Genomic DNA, 24,381 nt, shown 5'->3' with positions numbered 1-24,381 from the left:
CCCTGACGAATCTTCTGCGTAAGAACTCTCCGTTTCAGTGGACTCCTGAGTGTGAAGCCGCTTTTCGCCAGCTGTAAGTTTTTGTTAACTTCACAGCCAATACTCCGACACTTCGATCCTTCGTCTCCAACGGAGATTCACACAGACGCAAATGGCGTCGGCATCGGTGCCGTTCTCGTTCAGCGCTCTGGCAACAAAGAACATGTCGTCGCGTACGCAAGCCGTTCTTTAAGCAAGCCGGAACGCAACTACACTGTGACGGAACAAGAATGCCTAGCGGTAGTATTTGCCGTGCAGCGGTTTCGCTCGTACGTATATAGTCGCCCGTTCACCATCGTCACAGATCATCATTCTCTGTGCTGGCTGGTCAATCTTCGTGACCCATCCGGTCGCCTCGCGCGATGGGCCCTTCGTCTACAGGAATATGTGTTCACTATTTCGTACAAGAGTGGTCGTCGACACGCTGACGCGGATTGCCTTTCTAGGATGCCACAACGTACGACGGACTGTGAAGCCGACAACTTTGACCACCTTATCGCTTCGCTGTTGCCTGACTTTCCCGATGCCTTGACATTCGCCGCAGAGCAGCGCGAAGACCCAAGCTTGAACGCTTTTTTCTCTGCCACCCAAGGGCAGAGAAAAAGCCGATCCGAAGGCCGATTTTACGTTCGAGATGGTCTTCTTTACAAGAGGAACTTATCAACGACGAGCGCCCGTTTTCTACTTGTGGTTCCGCAGTCTCTTCAAACATCTGTTCTGCGCGTTACGCACGATGACCCGACCTCTGGTCACTTAGGGACCGCGCGAACACTTAGTCGCACAAAGGAACGATTCTACTGGCTTCAAATGCGCAAAACAATTGACACCTATGTGGCCAGTTGTACGCAGTGTCAGAGCCACAAGCGACCTACCTCAGCTCCAGTCTCTCACCTACAGCCAGTAAAGCCCCCCAGTTCCCCTTTTGAAAAAGTCGGCATAGACCTGATCGGGCCGTTTCCGTGTTCTTCGAAAGGAAACCGGTGGATAATTGTGTGTGCCGACTACCTGACGCGGTATTGTGAAACCGCAGCCCTTTCCTCCGCCACTGCTGCGCAGGTTTCTGATTTTATGCTTCATGCAATCATACTCCGACACGGGCCACCTCGCGTGATAATAAGTGACCGTGGTCGCCAATTTATTGCCGATGTTGTGGAGGAATTGCTGCGTTCGTGTGCCTCCAAGTTCCGACACTCAACAGCTTATCATCCACAAACTAATGGCCTCACCGAGCACACAAACCGAACGTTGATCAACATGTTATCAATGTACGTTGCTTCGGACCACAAGAACTGGGATGAAGTATTACCGTTCGTGACGTACGCTTTCAACTCTGCGAAACATGAAACGACCGGTTTCAGCCCTTTCTTCCTTCTTTACGCGCGCCAACCTCATCATACGCTGGACACTATCTTTCTTTTTGTGATCCATGACGATTTGTCTATCGCAGAGACATTGTGTCGTGCAGAAGAGGCTCGTCGACTTGCGCGCTTACGTACATTGGCCGCGCAAGACCACTCTAAAACACGCTACGACAGTCAACACCAGCATGTTACCTACTTTCCCGGTGACCTCGTGTGGCTGTGGACTCCAATACGCCGAAGTGGCTTGAGCCAAAATCTACTTGCAGACTATGCCGGGCCGTACGTTATCCTCGATCGTCTAAGCGAAGTGAACTACACATTTGCACGTCTCACTTCAAATGGCCGTCGTTCATGCAAGACTGAGGTGACGCATGTCGCCCGCTTGAAGCCGTTCACACGAAGGAAGCAGGAGTGACTCGCCCGGCGAGCTTCGTCTGGGAGCGGAGGAATGTTACGCCGTGGTCACTGCCAGTGAAAAGTGAGGGAAGCGAGAAGGGAGAAAGAAGAAGACGACGTTGCTCCTTCGAATGACTCCAGCCAGCATAGCCCAAGGAGCTACATCTTTGTGTCTCAATCAGTAAACGCTCCCTTAACCCTCTCCCGAGGCCGTAACAATATATTTTGCCAGGGGCAAATCAGCGTTTTGCAGGTCTTTCCTTCTTGTCACGTTTCTTGCGCTGTTTTCATTCTTAGCAGCTGAACAAACTAGCCTAACGGCAAGCTTATTCACATAATGAAAGCCAGAGACAAGGGAATGAAAAAAGAAGGAAAGAAAAAGAGGTTCTTTTGCGTTTCCCAGACAAGCAAGTGGCAATACTTTCGGAATACTTTCCTTCTATGCAGCAGTGTCAACAATTTGGTCGAGCACGTCCCATCTTTCTCCAAGTCCCCTCGGCCGTTAACACGATCCGGAATGAGGTACAGGCGCGCCATGACTGGGGCCGCAATGTTTTGCCAGCTACGGGCGCTGGGCAACACCTTTCTCCTACTTTTCTCCTCGAGAGAAAAGCACTCCTTGAGCCCATTTGGCACAATGAGTGCAATCCTAAAGATCCTAAAAATCCTAAAGGCTACGTCAGCTGCATTGTGAACAAGGAACCTGTACAGGTTCCGAAACGTCAAAACACTTTTTTGACTTGGTCAGTGACTGTAATTTTCATTAACCCAACAAGCTACCTGACCAGACGAGCTTTCGTCGAACTCTTGACTATCCTAAAGATAGCTGTCCTAAACATAGGATTCGGGGGAGGGGGGGTTCTACAGCTGAATATTTTTCGTCGCCTCTGCTTGCAAGCAGCAAGGTCACGCTGAGCAATCTCTTATCCACGGAGGATCTCATCAGTGGTGCCCATTGTGTGTGCCACTGGTGACAGGCACAAAGTAAGGGCTTCTCCAGAGAACGGCAGCTATCATTCTTTCAACAAAGAAAAATGTGGTAGAACACTCCTTAGAGGGCACGTAACAACTTCCAGCGTATAATCAAAATTTACTGTGGCCTGCTGAAGGGCCCTGTAACGAGCTGACCCACAGAAACCGTAATGACAGAAAACACCTCCCTCCTGTTTTCTGGAAGAAAACCGGAAAGCAATACTTTATTGTTAAACAATGTCATCAGGCTCCTGAACGTGTGCACCACTATGTTTCTTGCACAAAATTTGGAAGCATAAAAATATTTGGCTTTTTTTTTCTTGATTCGATTCAATACTCGATTCGAAATCTACTGTTTGGTGTTCACACACCCATAATTTTTAGTAAATAGAAACAAACGCCAAGAAACATGTTTGCTGCCACAGAGCCAGCAATATATTCCCTTTGTTTTGAATATTTGTACCCTATCGAATATTCGGGAATTCTCTAATACCCAATTTTCGTATCGAATACGACTATTAAAAAATATATTAATCAATAGTACAGTGGAATCCCAGTGATACAATCTTCATAGAAACCGTAAAATAAGGCACATCATCCGAAGACCATATTACCCAGCGTATTATCCAAATAATTTCTATTATCTGGAAAATAAAAAGAAAAATATTACAAAAAGAAACGTATCACGCAGAATCGTATCAGCAAGATTCCACTGTATTCGAGAGAGAATGAACTTTAATGAAAAGAATGGCTCAGTGGCCTACGCAGGGGTAAGGGTCAATGGCGGGATTCACAAGGAAAAAAAAAATTAAACTACACATTCATAACCTGCCGGTCAAGTTGGCCTCGCGCTCAAACTCCCATAAGGAGTTGACAGTTCGACGGGCATCGCCTGAGGGGGTGGCGTGGTCCATGCCTCCGGGTGAGGTAATGCCACGTCCCTTACTGTCGCGAGACCAGGACAGTCCCACAATAGATGCCTGACTGTCGGTCGAGAACCGATGTCGCACGTACTGCACGTCACTGGTGTTGACATCACGTTCGCCTCCGTCTCTTTCTCCTCCGCATTGTCCAAACGTTGCTCTATGATGACCTCGCGTCTTCCTTGAAGCGGCGTACGCGTGCCACTTAGCCAGGACGTCTTTGGTGAGTGCTACGCCCGTCCTGGCCTTATGCACAAGGACTTGCGCGCCCCGAGGAAGCCCCTTGGGCAAAGGGTGGGCATTATGCAGTACCTTCGACTTCAGCTCCCGTTTGGCTTGCACTTTAAGTCGCTCGTGCTCCTCTTCCGGATCCACATGCACAGGAATAAGAGGGACTGGGCCCAGGGGAGATGAGCGGGAAAATAAAAGTTCGCTCGCTGCACTGTGGGGCGCACCGTTGGCGATGCTGCACGAGTGCCCTGAGACCCAGTCCACTCGCACACCCATGCCGTAGTCCCGATGAAGGGATGCGCATGCGACCTTAATATCATGCGCCCACGTGCCTCCTCTGGGCGTCCCCGTGAGCGCCTTTAGGGCATCTAAAGAGTCGGTGAATATTGTGAACTCTTTGCCACTGTGGTCTTGCGTAATTTTTGTCGCTTTTTCCTTCAGCTTCTCTATGGCAAATAGGATGGCCTGCAGTTCAAGTGCCTTAATGGTCGGTTCTTGCTGGTGTTGGAGAATCTGGACGTCTTGCTGCTCACCACTAACGACTGCCAGCGCCACTCTGGATGTAGTAGGATCCCAGGCCACATCTGTGAAAATGGCATATTTTTTCAAGTCAGCCCGTTCTACAAGTTTGGATCGATAAGCGCCGTGGTACTTTTTCGTCTGCCGGCGTGGTACAGGCTTCGTGACTGGAACCTGCACGTCATCAACGAGCAACAGCCGGAAGCACTTCCACCTTGTCTGACAAGCATTCTCCATCTAACCATAAGAGCTGCTGTCCAGAGCGTGTGTAACGTCGACAGCACTCATGTCCTTCCTTGCGTTCTAAGATAATGTCCCTGAGTGGAGGAAGCCCCCCGTACCGGTGCAGGTCTTCCACTCGCACGTGGCGGAGAAGACGAGTGATCACTCGAAGACACTCCCGGTGCATCCTTTCGAGCTTGTATTGTGCTTTGGTGAGGTCAAAGCATACCGCACGTAACAAGCCCTCGACGTAAGCACTGCTGACATCAAAGTACGAGCGGTATTGGTGCTAGCTCCTCCGCGCTTCTGCGATATGCGTTTTCCCAAGTGCAGCAGTTTCTTCCACGTAGGTTCTAGTTCTTTGAGCCAGGTAGCCGCCCCTCCGTCCTCGTGAATTGGAATGCCGAGTATCTTGACGTGGCGTTGCGGAGCTCTCTCAAGCTTCTGGCCAGCTAGGTACAGCTTGACTTTTTTCTTTTCTTGCGCAGTGCCACCGGGGAGGATGTACTTTGTTTTTTCTGGAGACAGGTGCATGCCTGTTCCTTTCAAGCAATCTGTCAATGTGTCGAGCGCATGCTGCATTGCCTTGGTTGCTATTTCTGTTGTCTTGAGAGGGCCGCCAGGTTCCGTCCACAGTGTCACGTCGTCCGCATAAATGGTGAAACGGATGCCGTGAACCTGTCGTAGACGCACAGCCAGTCCTCACATGACTACATTAAACAGCGTAGGCAATAAAATTACACACTGAGGAACACCTACATTGTTCATGAATGTCCTTGGACATGTGTAGTCACTACGGATCTCGAATGTGCGATGCTCCAGGAACGATTTCACAATGTTTACAATTCGTATTCCAGGGCGCGCTTCTTCGAGCGCCGAGATTACGACTTCGTGTGTGACACTGTCGAATGCCTTCCGTAGGTCTGTGGCGACCAGGATGCCGGGAACCTTCTGCCTACCCTGCCGCTTCCTGGTGCAACGGCGGAGAAAAAAAGAGACTGCCTTGGGTGCAAAGGCCTGGTCTGAATCCGGTCTGACTTGCGTCAAAGTACAGTTCGTTGTGACTTTCCTCGAGGTGGTAGGTGAGCCACGTGAGGATTAAGCGTTCGAGAAGCTTGCAAAGTGTTGATGTCAACAAATTAGACCACAAATTGCTGACATTGTTTGCAGGTTTGCCTGGTTTTGGGATAGGGCGCACCACAGAATGCTTCACCTGGGCGGGAATTACACCTGATAACCAAACTTTGTTTATCTCTTCGTTTAACTGTTCTTTTCCTGGTTCGCCGAGGTTCCGCAACAACTGCCAGGTAATACCATCCTTGCCCGCTACACTCTTGACGTTGGCAGAATCAAGAGCCATGACCAGTTCTTGCATAGTGAAAGCCGATTCGATATCTGCGTCCGACGTGGGAACCGTGCGTTGGTCAATTTTAGCATCAGGTGGTAGGTCTGGCTGAGGGAAGAAAGTGTGCGCCGCCTTTGCTTTGAACTCGGAGGGTGAACAGCCAGTAGCCAGCATTACATTCCTGATGGTATTGCACTTCTTTCTCTTTCCAGACATGCCCTTGAAAGTGGACCACAGCTTCCGCATCCCAGTCCGTTCGTCAAACGAGGCGCAGTGGTCGCACCATCGTTCTCGGTCAAGTTCCTTAGCATAACGATGTGCCTGCGCCGTCTTGTTATGAACCTTGAGCAAGTCGACGTGTTGCTTTCCATTCTGGATGTATACCTGGTGCAACATGGCTCGCGTGTCCCACAGATGGAGGAGATGCTTGTCAGGTGTAGGAAGATGCTCGTCCACTTCAATATTTATATTGGCTTCCCGAGCTGCACTTGAAAGCTTCTCTAAGAACGGTGTGTTCTTGTCGCAGGTCTCCAAAACAGGAAGGGAACAAGTCCCAGTCTACGGCTGAGGTCATTCTTTTCGTCTGTCCGGTGGCCTTCGCCTCGACTTCAATCCAGATTGGGTAGTGATCGCTGCCCACTGGGTCGGTGCCATACCTCCAGTCAATCATAAGTCCCGGTGTCGTCCAAGTCAAGTCAGGCGTGCTGTCAGGCTGCCCCGAGTGGAGTACGTGATGAGTGGGGTAGTCCAGGTCGTTCGCCAAGATAACGCCAGCTGCTTCAACTTCTTCAAGGAGTATACGTCGCCTTTCTGAATTCCTGTCGTATCCCCAGCTTTGATGAGGAGCATTGAAGTCTCCGCCAACAAATAGTCGATCCTTAGGGTAAATGTTTTGCAGTTCACGCTGTGGGAATCCTCGGGTCGCATAACCGCCGCACGGGCAGCGAACGTCGCGTCAAGCGCATGCGTGCCAGGGAGAGTTGGGAGAGGGGAAACTTTCCTTCTGCGGGCGGCGCGCGGGAATCGCAAGCGCTATCAGCGCCACCGGGTGGGTCACGTGAGATCCCGCTGATATCGCCCGGGTCTCTTTGGTCTCCAACAAGCGGCGATGGCGGAAGTCTCCGCCGCCGCTCCCGTATTCCCGTACGTGGTTAGTCAACCGCGTTCTTGCCGCGGCCCCCCCCGTATTCCCCAGTTGGTAAGTCGGAAGCCCTTCTTTACCTAGTGTATTATTCTCTTCGAGGGAACCCTCAGCAATGTCAACTATAGCTAGCTGGCCTGCTCGAAGTGTTAGTTGCAGTCGTAATAAATGCTTTCCGAGTGTACACGTGGTTGTCGTCTATTGTTTCCTCGAGCTTGTACCGGACCGCGGTTGATGCGCAGGCATGCGCCAACCACGGGGCTCGGTGTGTCGAGGCAGAGGGCCGTCGGCAATCCCCCCCATATCCCGACATTTTGGCGTTCCCAACGTGGGGCAAGCTCTTGGAAAACGGGACGACGATCTGTCCGGACCAGCGTTAGGCCTCAGCCGAAGGCGTGATTGCTAGCTAGATCTGTGTGTGCTTTCTTGAGGGCGAGTTAACGCTGCGCCAGTGTCGCCGAACTCGTGTAGATGCTGAGATTTGCAGCAAGTTTTCTTTTAAGAGTACGCCAGAAGCGAGTGAGTGCAGCAGCCGACGCGGTGGTCGATTTTCCCTGTACATATGTAAATAGCCTCCTTTCTGTATCTTTGGCTCTGGGAGCTGGGCGCTGGAAACGCTGGCTAGGACGTCAGCGGGGCGCAGTCCCAGGAGTCTGCTCGGAAGCTGCGTGTTGAGCAGCGAGCGGGGACCACTTAGCTAGGCCTGCATCTCCTCGCGGCGGCTCATTGGGACCCTTTATGGGTCTTTTGTGGCATTGGTATCCGTTATGGACGCGATTAGGCCTAAGGCTCTGCGGAGCTGCCGGTCGCATGTTCGAAGACGAGCATGTCGTGACATTACGCGGGTGCAACCGGATTCGCTAGTTCTACTATACTTGCCCGAGCGGAGAAACCTCGTTCGAAATAGAAAGCTTATTTTGTTCAGATGAACTCAATATTTTGCGGGCGGAATAACCGAAATCTTGGGGGACCAGAGAGCGCTTTGTTCATACGAGCATCGCCCACTTTCGCGCTTTATCGGACCGGAAAAATTCGGTCGAAGCGAATAAATTCATTCAAACGAACTGGATTGTTTTTTTTTTTTTCCTCGTTGCCGCATAAAGCTATGCGGTAGACAGGTGGTTCAGCATCGTGTCAGACGGCCGACGCTGCGGCGGCCTCTACTGCCTTAATTCTAAGTGTTTGTGGAGTGCATTTGAGCGACTTTGCAGAACGAGTGAAGCCGCCTCGACTTGCTATTGCTGCTAGGGTCCACGTCCCTGTCTGCTGTCTCGGCCCCTCCCTGTTTGCGGCCCGATGCAGCAGCACATGGCAGCCACAATGAGGGAGGCCCACCATTATACACTCCCACGAGGATGCGTCGGTGCGAGGTTCATCGAGCCGGCGCGCGCGCCGCTTCGAGAAAGTCCTGACCCGCTGTTCCCGGGAGGACATTGCGGCGCGCATCTTGAGGGCAAGCCATCTTCAGCCCCCGTCATCGTCAACCACGGTGACGGCTGCCACATGTGGGCGGCCGCCACACAGGACTGTGCTGCCTATCAACGTGGATTCGGACATTTCCTGCCGGAGTTTACCATCGCATCTGCCCCGATACTTTGTCAATGCCGTCGTTCCAGCGATTTCTCCACCGTAGGGCAATATTTAAGGGTGGAGGGATGTGGGAATCCTTGGGTCCCATAACCGCCGCGCGGGCAGCGAACGTCGCGTCAAGCGCATGCGTGCCAGGGAGAGTTGGGAGAGGGGAAACTTTCCTTCTGCGGGCGGCGCACGGGAATCGCAAGCGCTATCAGCGCCACCGGGTGGGTCACGTGAGATCCCGCTGATATCGCCCGGGTCTCTACGGGAGCGGCGATGGCGGAAGTCTCCGCCGCCGCTCCCGTATTCCCGTACGTGGTTAGTCAACCGCGTTCTTGCTGCGGCAAACGCCGCGGCCCCCCCGTATTCCCCAGTTGGTAAGTCGGAAGCCCTTCTTTACCTAGTGTATTATTCTCTTCGAGGGAACCCTCAGCGATGTCAACTATAGCTAGCTGGCCTGCTCGAAGTGTTAGTTGCAGTCGTAATAAATGCTTTCCGAGTGTACACGTGGTTGTCGTCTATTGTTTCCTCGAGCTTGTACCGGACTGCGGTTGATGCGCAGGCATGCGCCAACCGCGGGGCTCGGTGTGTCGAGGCAGAGGGCCGTCGGCAATCCCCCCCATATCCCGACAACGCAACCATGCGAAATTGGCTTTCTTCACACTGCCTTTCTTGCAGCAATTGGTTTCTGGGCAAACGTAGGCGGACACAAGTAATGTTTGACGACCTCTCAGTTTATATCGCACCGCCACCACCTCTTGGATCTTGCTACAATACTTAGCTGTGTTGAGCTTTTCATGCGCCACATCCTTGCGCACAACTTGCTCCTCTCTCTGTTGGTCGCACTTTTTCTTTCCAGTGTGCGCGTGTAATATGCTGGGTTGAAAATAGCCTTCGTAGCCCCGGATGCCAGGAGTGGTGCCCCTTGTTTCTTGCAACAGAAGCATCGCCGGCCTGCCCACATGTTCAAAAAGGGCGCTGAATTCGGCGGCACACTGGCTGAGCGAGCGGCAATTCCACTGCAAGACATCTGGTGACTGTTTAGGCACTGCATTGCGGCCGCTGCTGTTTGGTGAGCTCTCCATGCTGAGACAAAATGGCCATCATTTGATCCTGCTGTGTCTGCAGGGTTTGCATAAACTGTTGCATCACATCCTGCTGTGCCTGTTGCATTTGATGCCATTGCTTTAAAACTTGTTGTGTTTGTAAAACTTGCGTCTGCGCCTGGGCTTGTTGTTGCATTACCTGGGCTCTCGTATTGTTCAGAAATTGCGTGACCCACTCGGGAGTGTGGTATGCCTGTGGCACGACTTCCACTGATCCTCCTGTTTCTTCTTTTGACGGCTCTTGGGATGGGTTCTTGAGCTTTCCCCAGTTCTTTGGGTGCAGCCATGTATTTTTAGTAGGTGGGGCAGAGTCACTTCGTGGTGACAGAGATTGTCGTCTCTTCGCTTTGTCAATAAGCATTCTCTCCTCTTTCCACTCTGCTAGGTGATGCTGGAGTACTAGCTTTTGCTCGTTTCGCTCCTTCAGTTGTTGGTGAAATCGTGTCCGAGCCATGTCTATGGATCGCTGGATTTCCAACAGCTGCTTCCGGAGACGAGATAATGTATTCTCAAAATCACGGGTGCTGACTTCGGTTTTCATGTCAATCTGCTCCAGCTCTTTTGCAATCTTTTCTCCATACCGCGGACTGAAACGAGACGTTTTCTTCGAAGTCTTCTGAGCACCAGAGGTTATCGAAGCGTACGACACCGGAGAAGGCTGTGATGTTGACAAATGAGCACCAGAATCTGGGGGTTTGCTTGATGGTCTTGATTAATTACGAGCGTGCCTTCTGTTGCTTACGGATGACTTGACATTCTTGCCTGTTTGTATGGCACTGCGGGACTGGTGTCCCTGTGCAGCCTTGGCATGTTTGGCAAAAAGCTGGCGCTGTGGGCATGAAGCGTCTGTAGCCACGTAGCCGTCCTTCTAGCAGTTGCGGCAGTATTTCTTTTCCATCTGGGGGAACGACTCAGGGGGTTCCTCCTGCTGGGAACCACATCGAGGGCACACTGCATTCTCCACAGGGCACACATCTTGCTTATGGCCCAACCCATGGCACCGGAAGCACACCACGGATCGTGGCTCGTAGGGGATGACATTCTTGAGAAAATCCCAGTATTTCACGTATCGAGGGGGCGGGATGATGCGAAAGTAATCAAGACCGACCTGCTCTTTCCCATAGGGCGAGCCAAGAGTATCTGCCCATTCTAACTGTCAAGTGCTTCAGCCAGCGTCTCCGATGTCTCATCAGGTGTGCAGCCGTATATACAGTGTAGACCGCGTATAAAGTAAGTCGCCGGAGTCGCGAATATCCACACTATAAGCGGTACCGCACTATAATCAAAACAACTATTTTATTGGGATAATGGACACTCCAGGCGCATTTCTGCCATCGCTGTCACCGTGCTCTAGGTTCCGTATTCACTTAACTTAACAAGCACGGTGTCACGAGCGCACAACCAAACACAAACACATCTCGCTCGTTGACCGTGGAAACGAACTGTCAAAACGCTCAAGTGACGAAGTGCGGCGAGCGAATTGACCTTCGTGCTATCATGCCTCTCGCTTCAACGCGACCTATAAGCGGCGAAAACGCGGCGCACTTTCCCCGTCACAGATTGCTTTCAAAATAGGGCCAAGGCGATCGTATCACCGAAGTGGATCGTCGCAGATTACATCCGGCTTCGGTCCAGTGAAAGCGTTCTGCATTGCTTTGCTGGCGAAAATCCTCGCCTTCTGTTTGCACCAGTCCCAAACGCAAGTTTCGGATTCTCCGAACGCCAGTGACGCGGCCCGATTTCCGTCCGTCTCCGTATTTATGATCACTTTCCTTTTAAATGCGGTATCATGAACTCGATACTTCATGCTGATAGAGCAGACGCAGAGAACGTGAAGACAGACGGTAGACTATTGCCTGAGCACGTGTACTGCTTTGGAATGCTGACGGCTATATGGTAACGTAGATTAAGGGTCGTACTCGATTCTAACGCGCACGCAGTTTTGGACCTGTTTTATCGGAAAAAAAGTGCACGTTAGATTCGAGCAAATACGGTATATGTGGCTTGAGGGGAGCGTTTGCCGTCTAGGTAGACTGCCGAACTTCCAGGCAGCCGCACTGTAACCAGTATTTCGTGTCCCGTAACTGCACTATAAGCTATATGCATATACAGAGAGTGCTATGGGAGAATTAATGGGAGTCTGAAAAGACCGTATTAAATCCGGTGCCGCACTATAAGCGGTTACATTATAAGTGGTCTATACTGTAATACCAAGTGACATGCCCTCGCTCGGGACCTGGTGCACAGACACTGGGAGAGGTGGCGCTGATGGAATTTCCAGGGTATTCAGCTTTAGTAAATCTGATGCTTGTCTTTCGTCGCACGTCTGGACTGTGAGGGTGTTCACTGCGTCATTGAACCGCAGCAGTTGATGTTGAGCCAACCTCTTGTCGTGCGATAGCGCGCTAATGGCTTGTTTTACCTCACGGGCGTTAAGCTAAACTATTCTGCATTGTTCCCTAGGCCATATGGCTAAAACAAAGCAGCCAAGTTCGGTTCGCTCGACAACCCTCGCAGGTCTAGTTGAATTCCCTTGTTCACGCTGGGCCGCCTTTCGTCTGGAGCGGGTTATGACGCGTTCCCATAATCCGTCCCCTTCAAAGCCTTCTTCGGGGTCATTGCTGGACCATTCGGCTTGGAGACTGGCTGCCTTGCATATGGCAGCATTATCTTCGAGCTGCTCACTCTCCATTCTTCATCATTTACTCTCGTGGATTTCTTCACGTGCATTTTGGCACCTAGCTTCTTGCGTGGCTGCTGCAGAAGCTGGGAACGCCCGCTGCGTTCGAGCTTGCCTTTTAGATTCATCAGTTACAGACACAGCTGCGGACGCTACATCCATCAGCTCCTCTCCGCCTGGTGTCGTGGAGGGAAAGCATGAAGTTGCAGGTTGCACAATGATGGCCCTAGATGATGCTGCCATAGCACCGGACTCGGATGCCGGTAACGAAGCCCAGCCTAATTTCAGGCTTAGCGTTCCTTATGACGCCGCAGACAAAGTGCTGAAAAATGTTCCGACAAGCTCAAAACTGAGTGAAACTGCGCTCACTTGTTCGGAAGGTGAAGTCCTCCAACTGGTAAGAGCGTTGACGAAGAGTGTGGACTTCAACCATGGAATTAAAGACCTGTTCACGGGAGCACCAAAAACGAGGCCTTCCCTGTCGGCGTCCAAACCGGAAGTCCCACTGTGTTCGAAATTTTCAAATATTTGCATATCCCTTGTGGGGATGCGCGACTCTCACGCGTCCCCTGATGTTTTCTTCGCATGGCTCCTGTAATCCGGCTTCGCTGCGTAGCTTTACGGCAGCGGAGTTGCAGTGTATTACGAGAGATGGCGCTAGTGTTGCGCTGCTAACGCCACCTGACGGCATGGGGTTAGGCGGGCACAAAAGGGAGAACGCGGTTCCTCTTCGGGTTGGGGTTGGTGAGCGATGCGGACGTCCCGCGCGTGTGCCGATCTACGCTTTGCGAGACCGTCTCGCGAGGCTAGGAGGAGTGCACTGGTATGGACAAACATGGATCGTTCGAATGAGCCACCGTTCACGTGACCGTAAACATGAACGACTACACGTGAACGATGGTGTCATAGGATGGGGCGAACATATTCGCTCGCTATCCAGTCGCGGTGAGTCGGACTTCCATGATTTGTGGCGCGCCCATGTGAATGTTCTATTGGTATTAATTCGGCTAGTGTGTATTCGTGTATGAAAGGTGCAATAAATGCCCTTTTGATTGTCTGCACTACTGTGTCGCCGTTCCTTTGTCCCAAGAGCCCGAGTGAGACCCCACATCTGGCGCCCAACGTGGGGCTCTTGGGCATCGGACGATAATTTTAACAGTTTTGCTCGGTTCGAGACAACCTTTGTTTCAACCAAAGCGTAGTCCTAGCATGGATTTTGATCGCTAGTGTCGGCGGCATGCTTTCTTGAGCAAGGCGACAGTTGCTGTAGCGTGTACGAACTTTTCAACATACTAAGCCTTATCGCGAGTGTTTTGTTGAAGTACACTCGTCGATACGAGAGCCACGTGGTCCGCATCCTGGGAGAACGAGGCCTAGCGCCCGTGAAGCATTGGCAAGCCTGAAGCGAGTGAGTACGGAAGCCTCGTGGGTGGTCCGAATTTATTATGTAAATAGCTTCTCCTATCTCTCTGACTTCGGAAGTCGTGGCTCAGGGAGCCGGGTGGCCGCAGGCGCCGCTACGGGCTGACTGGTATTGTGGCCTGGCACCGGGTGCTCTGACACCGTCTGGGTCGGTGGGCGCCGTAAACTCGGATGCTGTGAACCGAGTGAGGTAGGACCACCTCACAGAGCTAACGTCTCCTCGGGGCTGCCTGTTCTTGTGCCCATTTTGGGTGTTTTTTTTTGGATGCCGGTTGTTGTCAGGGTAGCGACGCATTAGGCCTAAGGCTTTACCAAGCCACCTGTCGCATGTGGAGGGACACAACCTGGTGGACCGTTGTGTTGAGGTGTCGTAGTTTGCTTCCCTCATTTTAGTTAGCCTCGCAAGAATTGAAATTACTCGTTCGATTCCAGAAAACGAGCTTTGTTCACGTGAACTTAGCATCTGAAATGCCGCCAGAAATTTTGCTAGCCGAATTGAACGTCGTACCACGTGGGCGATGTGCATGCAGAATTCCTCTCCCTTGCACTACTTTAGTGTTTGTCGAGTGCGTTGAGTGTACGCAGAGTGAGCGGAGTCACCCCTGGTTTGCTGTCACCTGCACATCATCTGCGCTGCTGCCCCGGCCTACGAACGAGCCACCCCTTGGCAATGGAGATGCCTGTGGCCAGTTCGGCGCAGCGACTTCAGTGGCTGCCTATGTCCGGCTCGCAACGCTCGGCGGCTGGGAAAAGAGCCAGCAGTCACCAACGGCTACTGCGGCTCTCGTCAGCAGGGCGCGTCGGCGTGAGCAACGCTTGCTTGTGCCGACTTCTGTGTCGCCGTTTCCGGAGTCCTGGGCTGGAGTCGTGCCGTCGGATCTGCAGAGCTGGTGCTGTGACTAACGGAAGCCAGCAGTGAACACCAGAGACAATGTCGGCTCGCATGTTAAGGCCCAACTGCATGCACGCGATTTTCGAGCGACAGCGACAAGCGACGGCGACGAGCGACAGGTTTTGCCGTCGTGGAGGGCTATCCGTCGCTGTCGCTGGTCCTGTCGCCGGTTTCTGGCTAGCCAGAAAATATCGCTTGTCGCCCGGAAGTCAGCGCGACGACATCCGCCGGGGACAGCGATTGCACAACAACATGGCAGCAGTCAGTCTGCTCGCTTCGATCTGAATTCGCTCTTGCAACTTGCTCTCTGCTGTGACAGCAAAAAATAAATAGTACAATCAGTCATCGCTTCACCTCATTGCTAGTTGAAGACTAAGTATCGGCGCTCTCTTGTCATTATTATTGAGATCGCTTGTTCTGTTTTGACGCTGTTAGGCCTGAGACGCCACCGAGAGCCGAGAAAGTATTTTAAGTTTTACTCAACAGATGGCGCCACGGCACCATACGCTGGCGGCATGGGACGGAGTTCCACTGGGGATGCATGGGACGGATTTTCACTGGTGATGACAGCATATTTTAGCTAGGTCTAGATAAAACATTGACCATTTGATAAAATTGAGATTTCTTTACGCGCGCACGATAACATTTATTCGCACAACAATGTAAATCCGTCGCAGGTTTTTTTCGCGATGTCGTGTTCATGTGGTTGCTCCACGCCGCGACACGACACCGAGACAGGGTGTGCCTGTCGCGTCGCTTGTCGCTGTCGCTTGAATATCGCGTGCATGCGGTTGGGCCTTTATGGAAAGCGTGTGGACATTTCCTCGGTGCGGCCACTGCTGCATGTACTACCTGTTGTTCGCGAAGCACGTGTTGATGTTAGACAGTGCTGACATGTTTCGCCGGAGTATGCAGTGATTTAAGGTTGGGGGGATGTGGGGATGCGTGACTCTCACGTGTCCCCTGATGTTTTCCCCGCATGGCTCCCGTAATCGGGCTTGGCCACATAGCTTTACGGCGGCGGAGTTGCAGCGTATTACGAGGGATGGCGCTAGTGTTGTGCTGCTAACGCCACCTGACGGCGGGGGGTTAGGCGGACGCAAAAGGGAGAACGCAGTTCCTCTTCGGGTTGGGGTCGGTGAGCGATGCGGACGTCCCGCGCGTGCGCCGATCCACGCTTCGCGAGACCGTCTCGCGTGGCTAGGAGGAGGGCACCGGTATGGACGAACACAGATCGTTCGAACGCGCCACCGTTCGCGTGACCGGACATGTGAACGACTAAGCGATGGTGTCATAGCATGGGGCAAACATATTCGCTCGCTATCCGGTCGCGGTGTGTCAGCCTTACTTGATTTGTCACGCGCGCATGTGAATTTTCTATGTATTGTAACTCGGCTAGCGTGTATTAGTGTATGAAAGATGCAAGAAATGCCCTTTTAATTGTTTGCACTACTGTGTTGTCGTTCCCTTGTCCCAAGAGCACGTGTGAGACCCCACACCCTAGGCAAAAGAGAAAATGTGATTACTGTACTTGAACAAAGTTGCCCCGCTTCGAAGGGATTAAAAGCAAAGCTTTATTTGCGGTAATTTTGGTGCTGCATTGGTCGAAACTGTGTGGAGCATGTTTCGCTGAGATGGCAATCAGTGTTGTCCAACTTGGGCCTAATGGAAACGAAATATGTGCTTGCACATACAGCAACCGTGCGCTGGACATGCAGCTCTTTTTTTTTTTTTGTCTTTCTGAGTCAAACTGCGACTTTGGTCGTAGTTTGATGTTGTAAACTTGATTCAGTAAAACATGATATCTGTATTCACTTTTTCGGAACACCTTTCACTTAAGAAAAATCTGTTGCCGACTCCACCGCTTAAGAATGTGGGTTGTACTTGAGCATTGTGAAATATCGTGAGCATCGTGAAATAAGGAAGTAAAAGGCCGATTTTACCAACTTCTTTATATCCCCCTCAGGCCGGAATTAAATCTGGCATTGAAAAAAAATTATTATAACATCATTTTCAGCTCTCCATGTTTCAATAAAAGAGTCATTAAAAGATGGAAACATAAATTGTATTTTTTCAAAGTTTTCCCATGGTGTCCACATTTGTGGAAACGGTTCCATAATGCGGAAAAAATGTCGCACTATACTTTCTAGGTCGCTTAGCTAGGTAAGTGGGGCAAAACATTTTTCCTGCGACTCTTCCTTGATTATCTAAACATTTGCAATATACTTTGTGTGGTAAAGATGAAAGCAGTCATTCTAAGCCGACAGGCACAAAAACACGTGGCATTTTGGGCAGCGAATTCGGCTCTTCGCTGCTCATCCCGCACGGTGGTAACGCTGTGCATCTGGTGTGCGCACGTGCCAGCGATCGCTCCTGGCGTACCTAATGGCAGCGATCGGAAGTGACTGCGGTGTCGCCTTCTTGACAAGCTTAGAGCTGTCATTGCTTGGCTTACCGCGCTTTTTTGGAGCATTTCTGTTGCAAGGCTGTTCGCAATGTCTGCTTGGAATGCCATCATGTGCATGGTGTTTCTCTGTAGGAGCTTCTCAGCGCTTGCGTTCGTGAAGTACTCTATCCAGCTGTTGCTCAGCGCAAAACACAAGAAATGAGAAATCACTCTCACGGGCCACCCTATGTGCGAAGTCTTGCTTCGCGCATTCATCATTCGAGAAATCTGCATCAGATACGTCGCCATTTTGAATTTTTGCTAAAAGTTTGTCGACATTCTGGTCATCGACCTTCTCTCTACCGCATGCTTAGAAATGTCTGAAAAAAGTAAGATGTTTTGATTATTTTAGCCACGGGGCAATGTGCTATACAAGGAAGCTTGCTCGGAAAGGCGGCTTTGAGGCGCCATGTCTACAAAAGTGGACACTAACTTTCGGCAGTTGCATGCGGTGCTCCTACACTTGGCATTCCAAGAAAAGATAGTATTTGAGAATCACAAAACATTGCTTTTTACAAATAAATAGATTTTCGGTGTATTTATGAAGGTAATACCATAAAAACAAATAAAAACGAAGAGCTGCTTAAGGTTCTCACTTTAGAAGCTTGAAGCAGCCATTTTCCTGCGCTTTCTCATCAGGGCGATGGCGCCACTTCTCAAACAGAGAAAGGAAAGACACCTTCGCCCGCCGTTTTCAAATCCCATTTTTCAATCTGTGTTTGGATCTATGCGAATGCAAAGTTGGTGTCCACGCTTGTGGACATGGCGCCTGGAGGGGATATCAAGTTTTACATGCAGAAGATGGCACAATAGTCTCCTAATTTTTGGCACACTAGAAGACAAAAATGAAATGTTAGAATTACTAAACCATAGTACGATGTTTTTGGGAATACGCAAGGTGCGAAGGTATGCTTTGCAGAAGTATGACGGTGTACAGCCAAACAAAATGGATACAGTGATACTCAAAAATTGCTTTAAGTAGGCCAACCTGGCAAACACTGTGGGACATGTCGAGAGTAGGGCATGTGGAGGAGGCATGCACACCAGGTTGCAGTTGCATTTCCTTGAGCCTACCTGAAAGAGGAGCCCAGGAAAAGTGCTTCCATCAGGTCGGCTCATGCGAGCAGCCAGCTGGTAGATGAGGGGCACAAACTTGTGGCTCTCCAGTTTTCTGAGGCCTTGCTGCATGAACGACATCAGTGCAGACAGAAAAATTGCAGGCTGCCCCAAATGAGAGAAACACAGGCCCCACCATGACGGTGGATCCAGATTTTTCAGGTGCATATAATACTACATTTCTACAGTGGACAGATGTGCGTTTCACCATTAAGAAAAACGCTAAAATGGACTCAGCAGCAGTAATGTTGCCATCGCAGTGAAATAAATTTCTGTTTCATGAACTTTAGCTAGGGTACCTTCAACTATAAGGTTTTGACTTTGTTGATGCATATCCTGTCCAGATGCCGAGATTGTCCCCCTTAATGCTAACATCAGACTTGTCTTGCAAACAGGGAGGTCGCTTTCGGAGCTCGCAAATCTGCACTGTTTGCTTTTGCCTTTTCCTATTCCTTATTTACAGTGGAATCTCGATGATACGATCTAGGCTAATACGAATTTCCGGATGATACGAATTTTTCTGGGGTCCCGTCCAAGCCCCATTACTTTGCAACGTGCTAGAGAACGGTTGTTACGAATCGATGTTCTACCCACGTCGGTTGATACGAATCAACGCCGCCCCACCGACGGCCGCGAAAGAGAACAGCACGCAGGCACGCGCTTTTTCTCTTTCTCTTTTGGTGCGGAGGCGCGGACGCGGCGCCGGACAACGCGGAGGTCGCGACTGGGCGCGAAGAGTTTGAAACGCGCTTTTGTGGCTTTTGTGCTTTTCCTCCTTTTCCACGTGCCATCGGCCGGACGGAGTGGCTGCTGTGCTTCGGGCCGCGTTCTTTGTGTTTGCGCTATTTTGCCTAGTCGCAGCGAGCTATGTCTACCAAGATACGATCTCGGCTGATTCGCGCGGCCGTACGCCAAGGCGCGGGAGCCTCCATTGGCACGTCTTCCGTCGACTGCGTTATTGGTGCCGATGGCACAGAGCGATTGTCTGTTTCGCTGCCGGAGTCACACGGTGCAAGATAGTGCGGCACGTAATCCACGGTGCAAGGTAGCGCGGCACGTTCAGTTGGGTGCTCCTCCGCTTCTCCCGCTAATCGCCGTATTTTTCTTGCCGTAGGAGGCTTGTGCTTCCGTATTCCGAAGAGTGCTTCGTCCAAAATTTCTTCTCCAACGAGCGACGATCCATCACTAACCTGGGAGCTCTCAGTAATCCGAATTCTGCGTGTCAGGTGAAGACGCCGGCGTGGTTTATGAAGCAGACAACTGCCGTTGCCATCTTGCCTCTGTCACAGCAGCAAGCAATGGAGAGACGCCTTTCAGCACGACAGCCATTCGGAGGCCCGCTTTCATCGGAGGGCCCGTGTAACTACCTATCGCAGACCCGCGCTTCTTTTGTGTTTGTGCGTTTGTTACAAGATGGTGACGCCGGACGAATTGAGAAGCGGAACGGCGAAACTTTGAGCTTTGAAACGATACCAAGATGGCGGCGCTCGGTGGCGGGAAATAGGAGATGTGTCTCCGTGAACTGCGGCGATTTTGCGTGATTTTAAGCTGTTTTCTTGCCCTGATGAATTAATCTTTTTCGGGCACTTTTAGTGCGTTTTCAGCCATACCATTTTTAGGCGTTGCAGATACCAAAACGCATGGTTTTCAAAAATCGATTTTGCTCGCGATTTTCGTGATCCCCGCGTCCCCCCTTAATTTGGATAGTTTTAATTGCGTTTCGATGATACGAATTTCGGCTAATACGAATATTTTTCGTGACCCCGTGAGATTCGTATCATCGAGACTCCACTGTATACAGATGTGTATCAAAATAAAGCTCAGTGCTGTCACCATCTCCTCTTACGCAAGTATCACATTACGTCCGACCAACACTCACAATGCGTTAGCTGTGAATCGAGTTGCGTCTTTCTGCCTGAAAACCTTCTTACCCAATATTTTTTCTCTTGGGGTACCTGGGGAGTCTTTGCAGATATTTCCTCAAACGCATGCTTTTCTGCACTTCGATCATGCAACACCTGCTGGTATCTCTATTTGAAAAGTAGGGACAGCTTAGTGTGGTAACAGTGCGAAACAAAAAGAGAAGCAACAACAAGACATTCGGTGAGGTTCACATTGAAAAGCTCCCAACAGAGCTTAGTAAGTATTAGCTTCCTTCCTCCTAAGTGGTTGGAATTGTAGTACGCACTCCAATATAACTTATTGTATTCTGGTATGGGGCACGACAAAGCAAACTATAATTACTGGAAATTATTAGTTGTGCAGAAGAGAATGCTAAGGGCATTTGAATAACTTGAGCACTTGAATGTTGAAGGCTAACCAAATACCGCACTGATGATCTGTAACTGACGCCTGCCGGAGCCAAATGCACCAAGACTGTTCTGCCACAGCGAGGTCAAAATGTTTGCCATTTTCCCGCTTTCGACCCAATTTGACACAGTGACACAGCAATTTACATGAGTATGAAAATCCCAGCCCTGCACCATCTGTCGCGCACAGTAAATGACAAGAGGGAGCATGTGCCAATCAAGGCTGTTCCAGCGCTCACTGTTCTTGAGCCAAGGGGAGGGGCTTTAATACAAAACAACAAAAGACACGATTTTCTTTTCATTGTGACATGTAGTATTGGTCAGAGCACGTTTAACGTTTCTTATTTTTCCAACAATATCTTTCGGTGCTACCTTAGCTGAAAAAATCCGATATATTTAGCGCCTCCCACGACTTCTTGCAGACACAGTGCATCATCGTGCAAAGCAATAGTTTGTACGAACTTGCTTAACAAGCACATGTGGGGTGATGAATCAAATGTCCATGGTCCAATTTGTGCATGTACGTTTAAGAGAACCGAGCTACTGACACGGTATTATATTCTGCAAAAATGTCACTGGTACCGTGCTTGCACTCAGACAGTTCCAAGCAATAATAAAATTGCTACTGTCCATGGACTCTAGGCAAATGTCGGAGGCGACAGCATATTGAAATAAAGATATACCATGAAAAATGATAAAAACAACAACACTACACTGAGTACTTAGCAATAAAACACGGTACAAAATTGTCCGAAATTTGTTAAATAAATATGAAGCACTAGTGTAGTTCTTTTGTGCAGCTTCCATTTAGGAGCATGTAAACAATGGGACCACGCCTGAAGTGCTTTCCTCCTTGCACTGCGTGACGCTATGGCACCACTGGAGATTCCCCTCCCAAATAATTCTTGCTCAATGGGGGCCACTTGTTGTTGAAGGGCCCCTAAACCACCTCAGATATTTTTTTAACATTTCAAGTAAACACGCGCATCGAGTTCAGAATGCCGTCACGATCAACAATGCCAAACGCTGCAGCGCTATGCGGCGCGGGCGCGCCACAAAATAAAAAAAAACAATGCTGTCCTCCTCTCGTGGCCTTTCCCCAGCGGTCGTCACGATGTCAGCAGGGTGAATCTGGTCAGCGTCGGGGATGATGCCCATTGGTCGAACAAGAACCTACGACTTCCGGTTTGTCTGCTAGCAGGTACGTGCGCTCCCTGCTCTTCCTCATCGTGTAAAGCCCGTTTCACATGGTACGATTTTGCAGTGCGTTTTTCGCAGCTACAATTTCCTCGCAATCCCGTTTCACATGAATCTACGGCAGCTGCATTTTTCGCATACTCGTTAAGCATTCTGACTGGCGATGACGTATGAGCGAGCCGCCTCCTATTGGTCGTCTGTTTCCACGGCTACAGTGGCTACCACCGCATCTGCGTTTTTGCAGAGAAGTTCAGCACGCCAAACATCGAAAAAATGCACGCACGAAGGGTCCAGCGGCCTATTTTCTGCAGCGTGCGAATTCGCAGACAAAATCGCACCATGTGAAACGGGCTTTACTCGCTTGTGCACCCTTGCGAATAGGTAATTCGCACCCTTGCGAATCGGCGATGAGGTATGTCACGTGACATTTGGAGCAGCACTCAGCGAGGAGGAGAGACCAGCCGACGAGGAGAGTAGCGAAGGAAAAAGCGAAACGTGCGAGGGCCGTTTTTCGATCATCAAACGCGTGTAACTCCGCTATTACGGCACCATTTCAAAAAATTCTCGCAGCTACGTGTTCGTTGTAGACTCGTGCACACTACAACAAAATTTTGACCTCTAGGTGGTTTAGGGGCCCTTTAAAGCAAAATAGTAATTTTTTTGCTGTTGCATCGTACGACAGATGATGTGCACTCGGGTTGTCTTATGAACAAAACAGGCAAGTAATGCTCGCAAACACAATATTAAACTTAACCCAATGGGAAATGCTGCGTGCAACTTGAGCAGCGATCGGCTAGCACTTTAGCTGAAGAGTGATGTCTTGGTACATATTCTGTCTAGATGCTAATGGACGAAAGTAACCCACTGACCAAATCGATAGCTCAGTAAGGAAGACGAGATGCAAGCTTTTTATATGTCTTTAATGATGCACTAAGTGAAAAAGATATGGCAAATCAGTTGTGTGGAATCCCGCGAGGTGGAGGAAAGGGAAGAACTGTCATCCACCCGAATGTGGCACAAAGCTACAATGACATGAAATAAATCGAGAAGTTCTAATAAAGTACATTTCTGTGAAGGGTAAGTTGAAATGCAGGGTGTACACAGCACCTGAAGCAGGGCATTGACCTCGGGCGCAGTAGCATTGGCGATCCAGAGCGAGACCAGCCGGAACAGACGCAGGCTGTGCCCTCCGCGCAGGCACTGCAAGTAGTTGTCAATGGCTTGCAGCAGGTGGCGCCTACGCACCGCTTCCAGGCTGGCTGCCTCGCCCCGGTCCAGGTTGCTCTGGCGCTCCAGCAGGCGAAGGGCGCGCGCCTCCTCTCTGCACCACGTCAAGCACAACTTGTCTTGCGCTTCAAAAGAACTTCCACTCCAGTTAACTAGCTTTTTTGGTTCATTCTTGCTGGCCGATTACCATTAAATTCTGGGGTTTTACGTGCCAAAAAACACAATTTGATTATGAGGCACGTTATAGTGAGGGACTCCCGAGTTAATTTTGACCACTCGGGGCTTTTGAACGTGCATGCAATGCACGATAGACGGGTGTTTTTGCATTTCACCCACGTCGAGACGTGGCCACCACGACCAGGATTTGATTCCACGCCGTCGGTAGTGGAATGCCACCACGAAGGGTGGCCGATGGGACCACGCTATTTCGATACTAAAAAATTTCCCGTCCATTCCACCCGGCGAAAGTGGACGGCTGTTGCCGATGTTAGACGCACGTGTGTGCACATGCAGCGTACATCCTCATTCTTCTAGGCCCTCCACCAAGTGTCCTATTGAACCAATTACATTTCTTCGGAGTAAACTGCGACAGACCGTTCATAAAGTACGACTTACACACAAAGCTTGGGATTGTAATTCAAATATATGGGAAACAGTGGCATAGCCAGGGGGGGGGGTTGGGGGGGTTCAAACCCCCCCCGAAATTTTTTCCGCAATCCCCCCCCCCCCCTACTTACCCACCCTTTGTTTTCGTCGCTTCGCGCTGACATAATTCATGAAACCGGTGCTACTATCACTATTTAATTCCTGGGCGCTTTCGTTTGGGTTGGTAATTTACAGCGAATCATGTATGCATATGGAAAAAACTGTCACGGTGTTTGTCAAGGCTTTACACTCTGTGAAGCTTTGGGCGAGAATGTGACGGCCGCATTCCGAAGCAACAAATGCGCAAAAAATGAAGCAACAAATGCGGCAGCCGCATTTTAGATGATGGCGAAAACGCTCGACGCCCGTTTACTTAGATTTAGGTTGCACGTTTAAGACCCCAGGTGGTCGAAATCTCTGGTATACATTTCCGCCGCTTCCCTTCAGGTGCCGGTCAGGCCGCGCTCGCGCAGGATTTTAGGCTACGTTCACACTTGGTCTCGAAGCTGTAGGAATGGGCAAAATCTTGCAAAAATCCGCCCGCCTAGGCGGCAAAACAGGCAGAAAAACAGGCTGCGAGCCAAATCGGTCTCGGGCCGATTTTTTCGCCATGGCGA

The 24,381-nt window shown here is 50.5% G+C and overlaps 1 protein-coding gene across 1 annotated transcript in view; it reads right to left on the bottom strand.

Moving 5' to 3' along the window:
- The window catches only part of LOC119461848 (serine-protein kinase ATM), a 754,892-nt gene that overhangs the window by 119,977 nt on the left and 610,534 nt on the right, over positions 1–24,381 (bottom strand). Inside the window, exons 52-53 of the mRNA XM_037723219.2 lie at positions 23,000–23,213; positions 18,345–18,452 (exon numbers count right to left, since the gene is read on the bottom strand). Coding sequence (XP_037579147.2) covers positions 18,345–18,452; positions 23,000–23,213 — 322 coding nt within the window. The remainder of the gene's footprint in view (positions 1–18,344; positions 18,453–22,999; positions 23,214–24,381) is intronic.

This window comes from Dermacentor silvarum, chromosome 8, assembly GCF_013339745.2.
Source record: "Dermacentor silvarum isolate Dsil-2018 chromosome 8, BIME_Dsil_1.4, whole genome shotgun sequence".
Classification (NCBI taxonomy): Eukaryota; Metazoa; Arthropoda; class Arachnida; order Ixodida; family Ixodidae; genus Dermacentor; species Dermacentor silvarum.
Note: the sequence above shows the minus strand (reverse complement) of the source record. Positions and strands in the feature narration are given on the sequence as shown.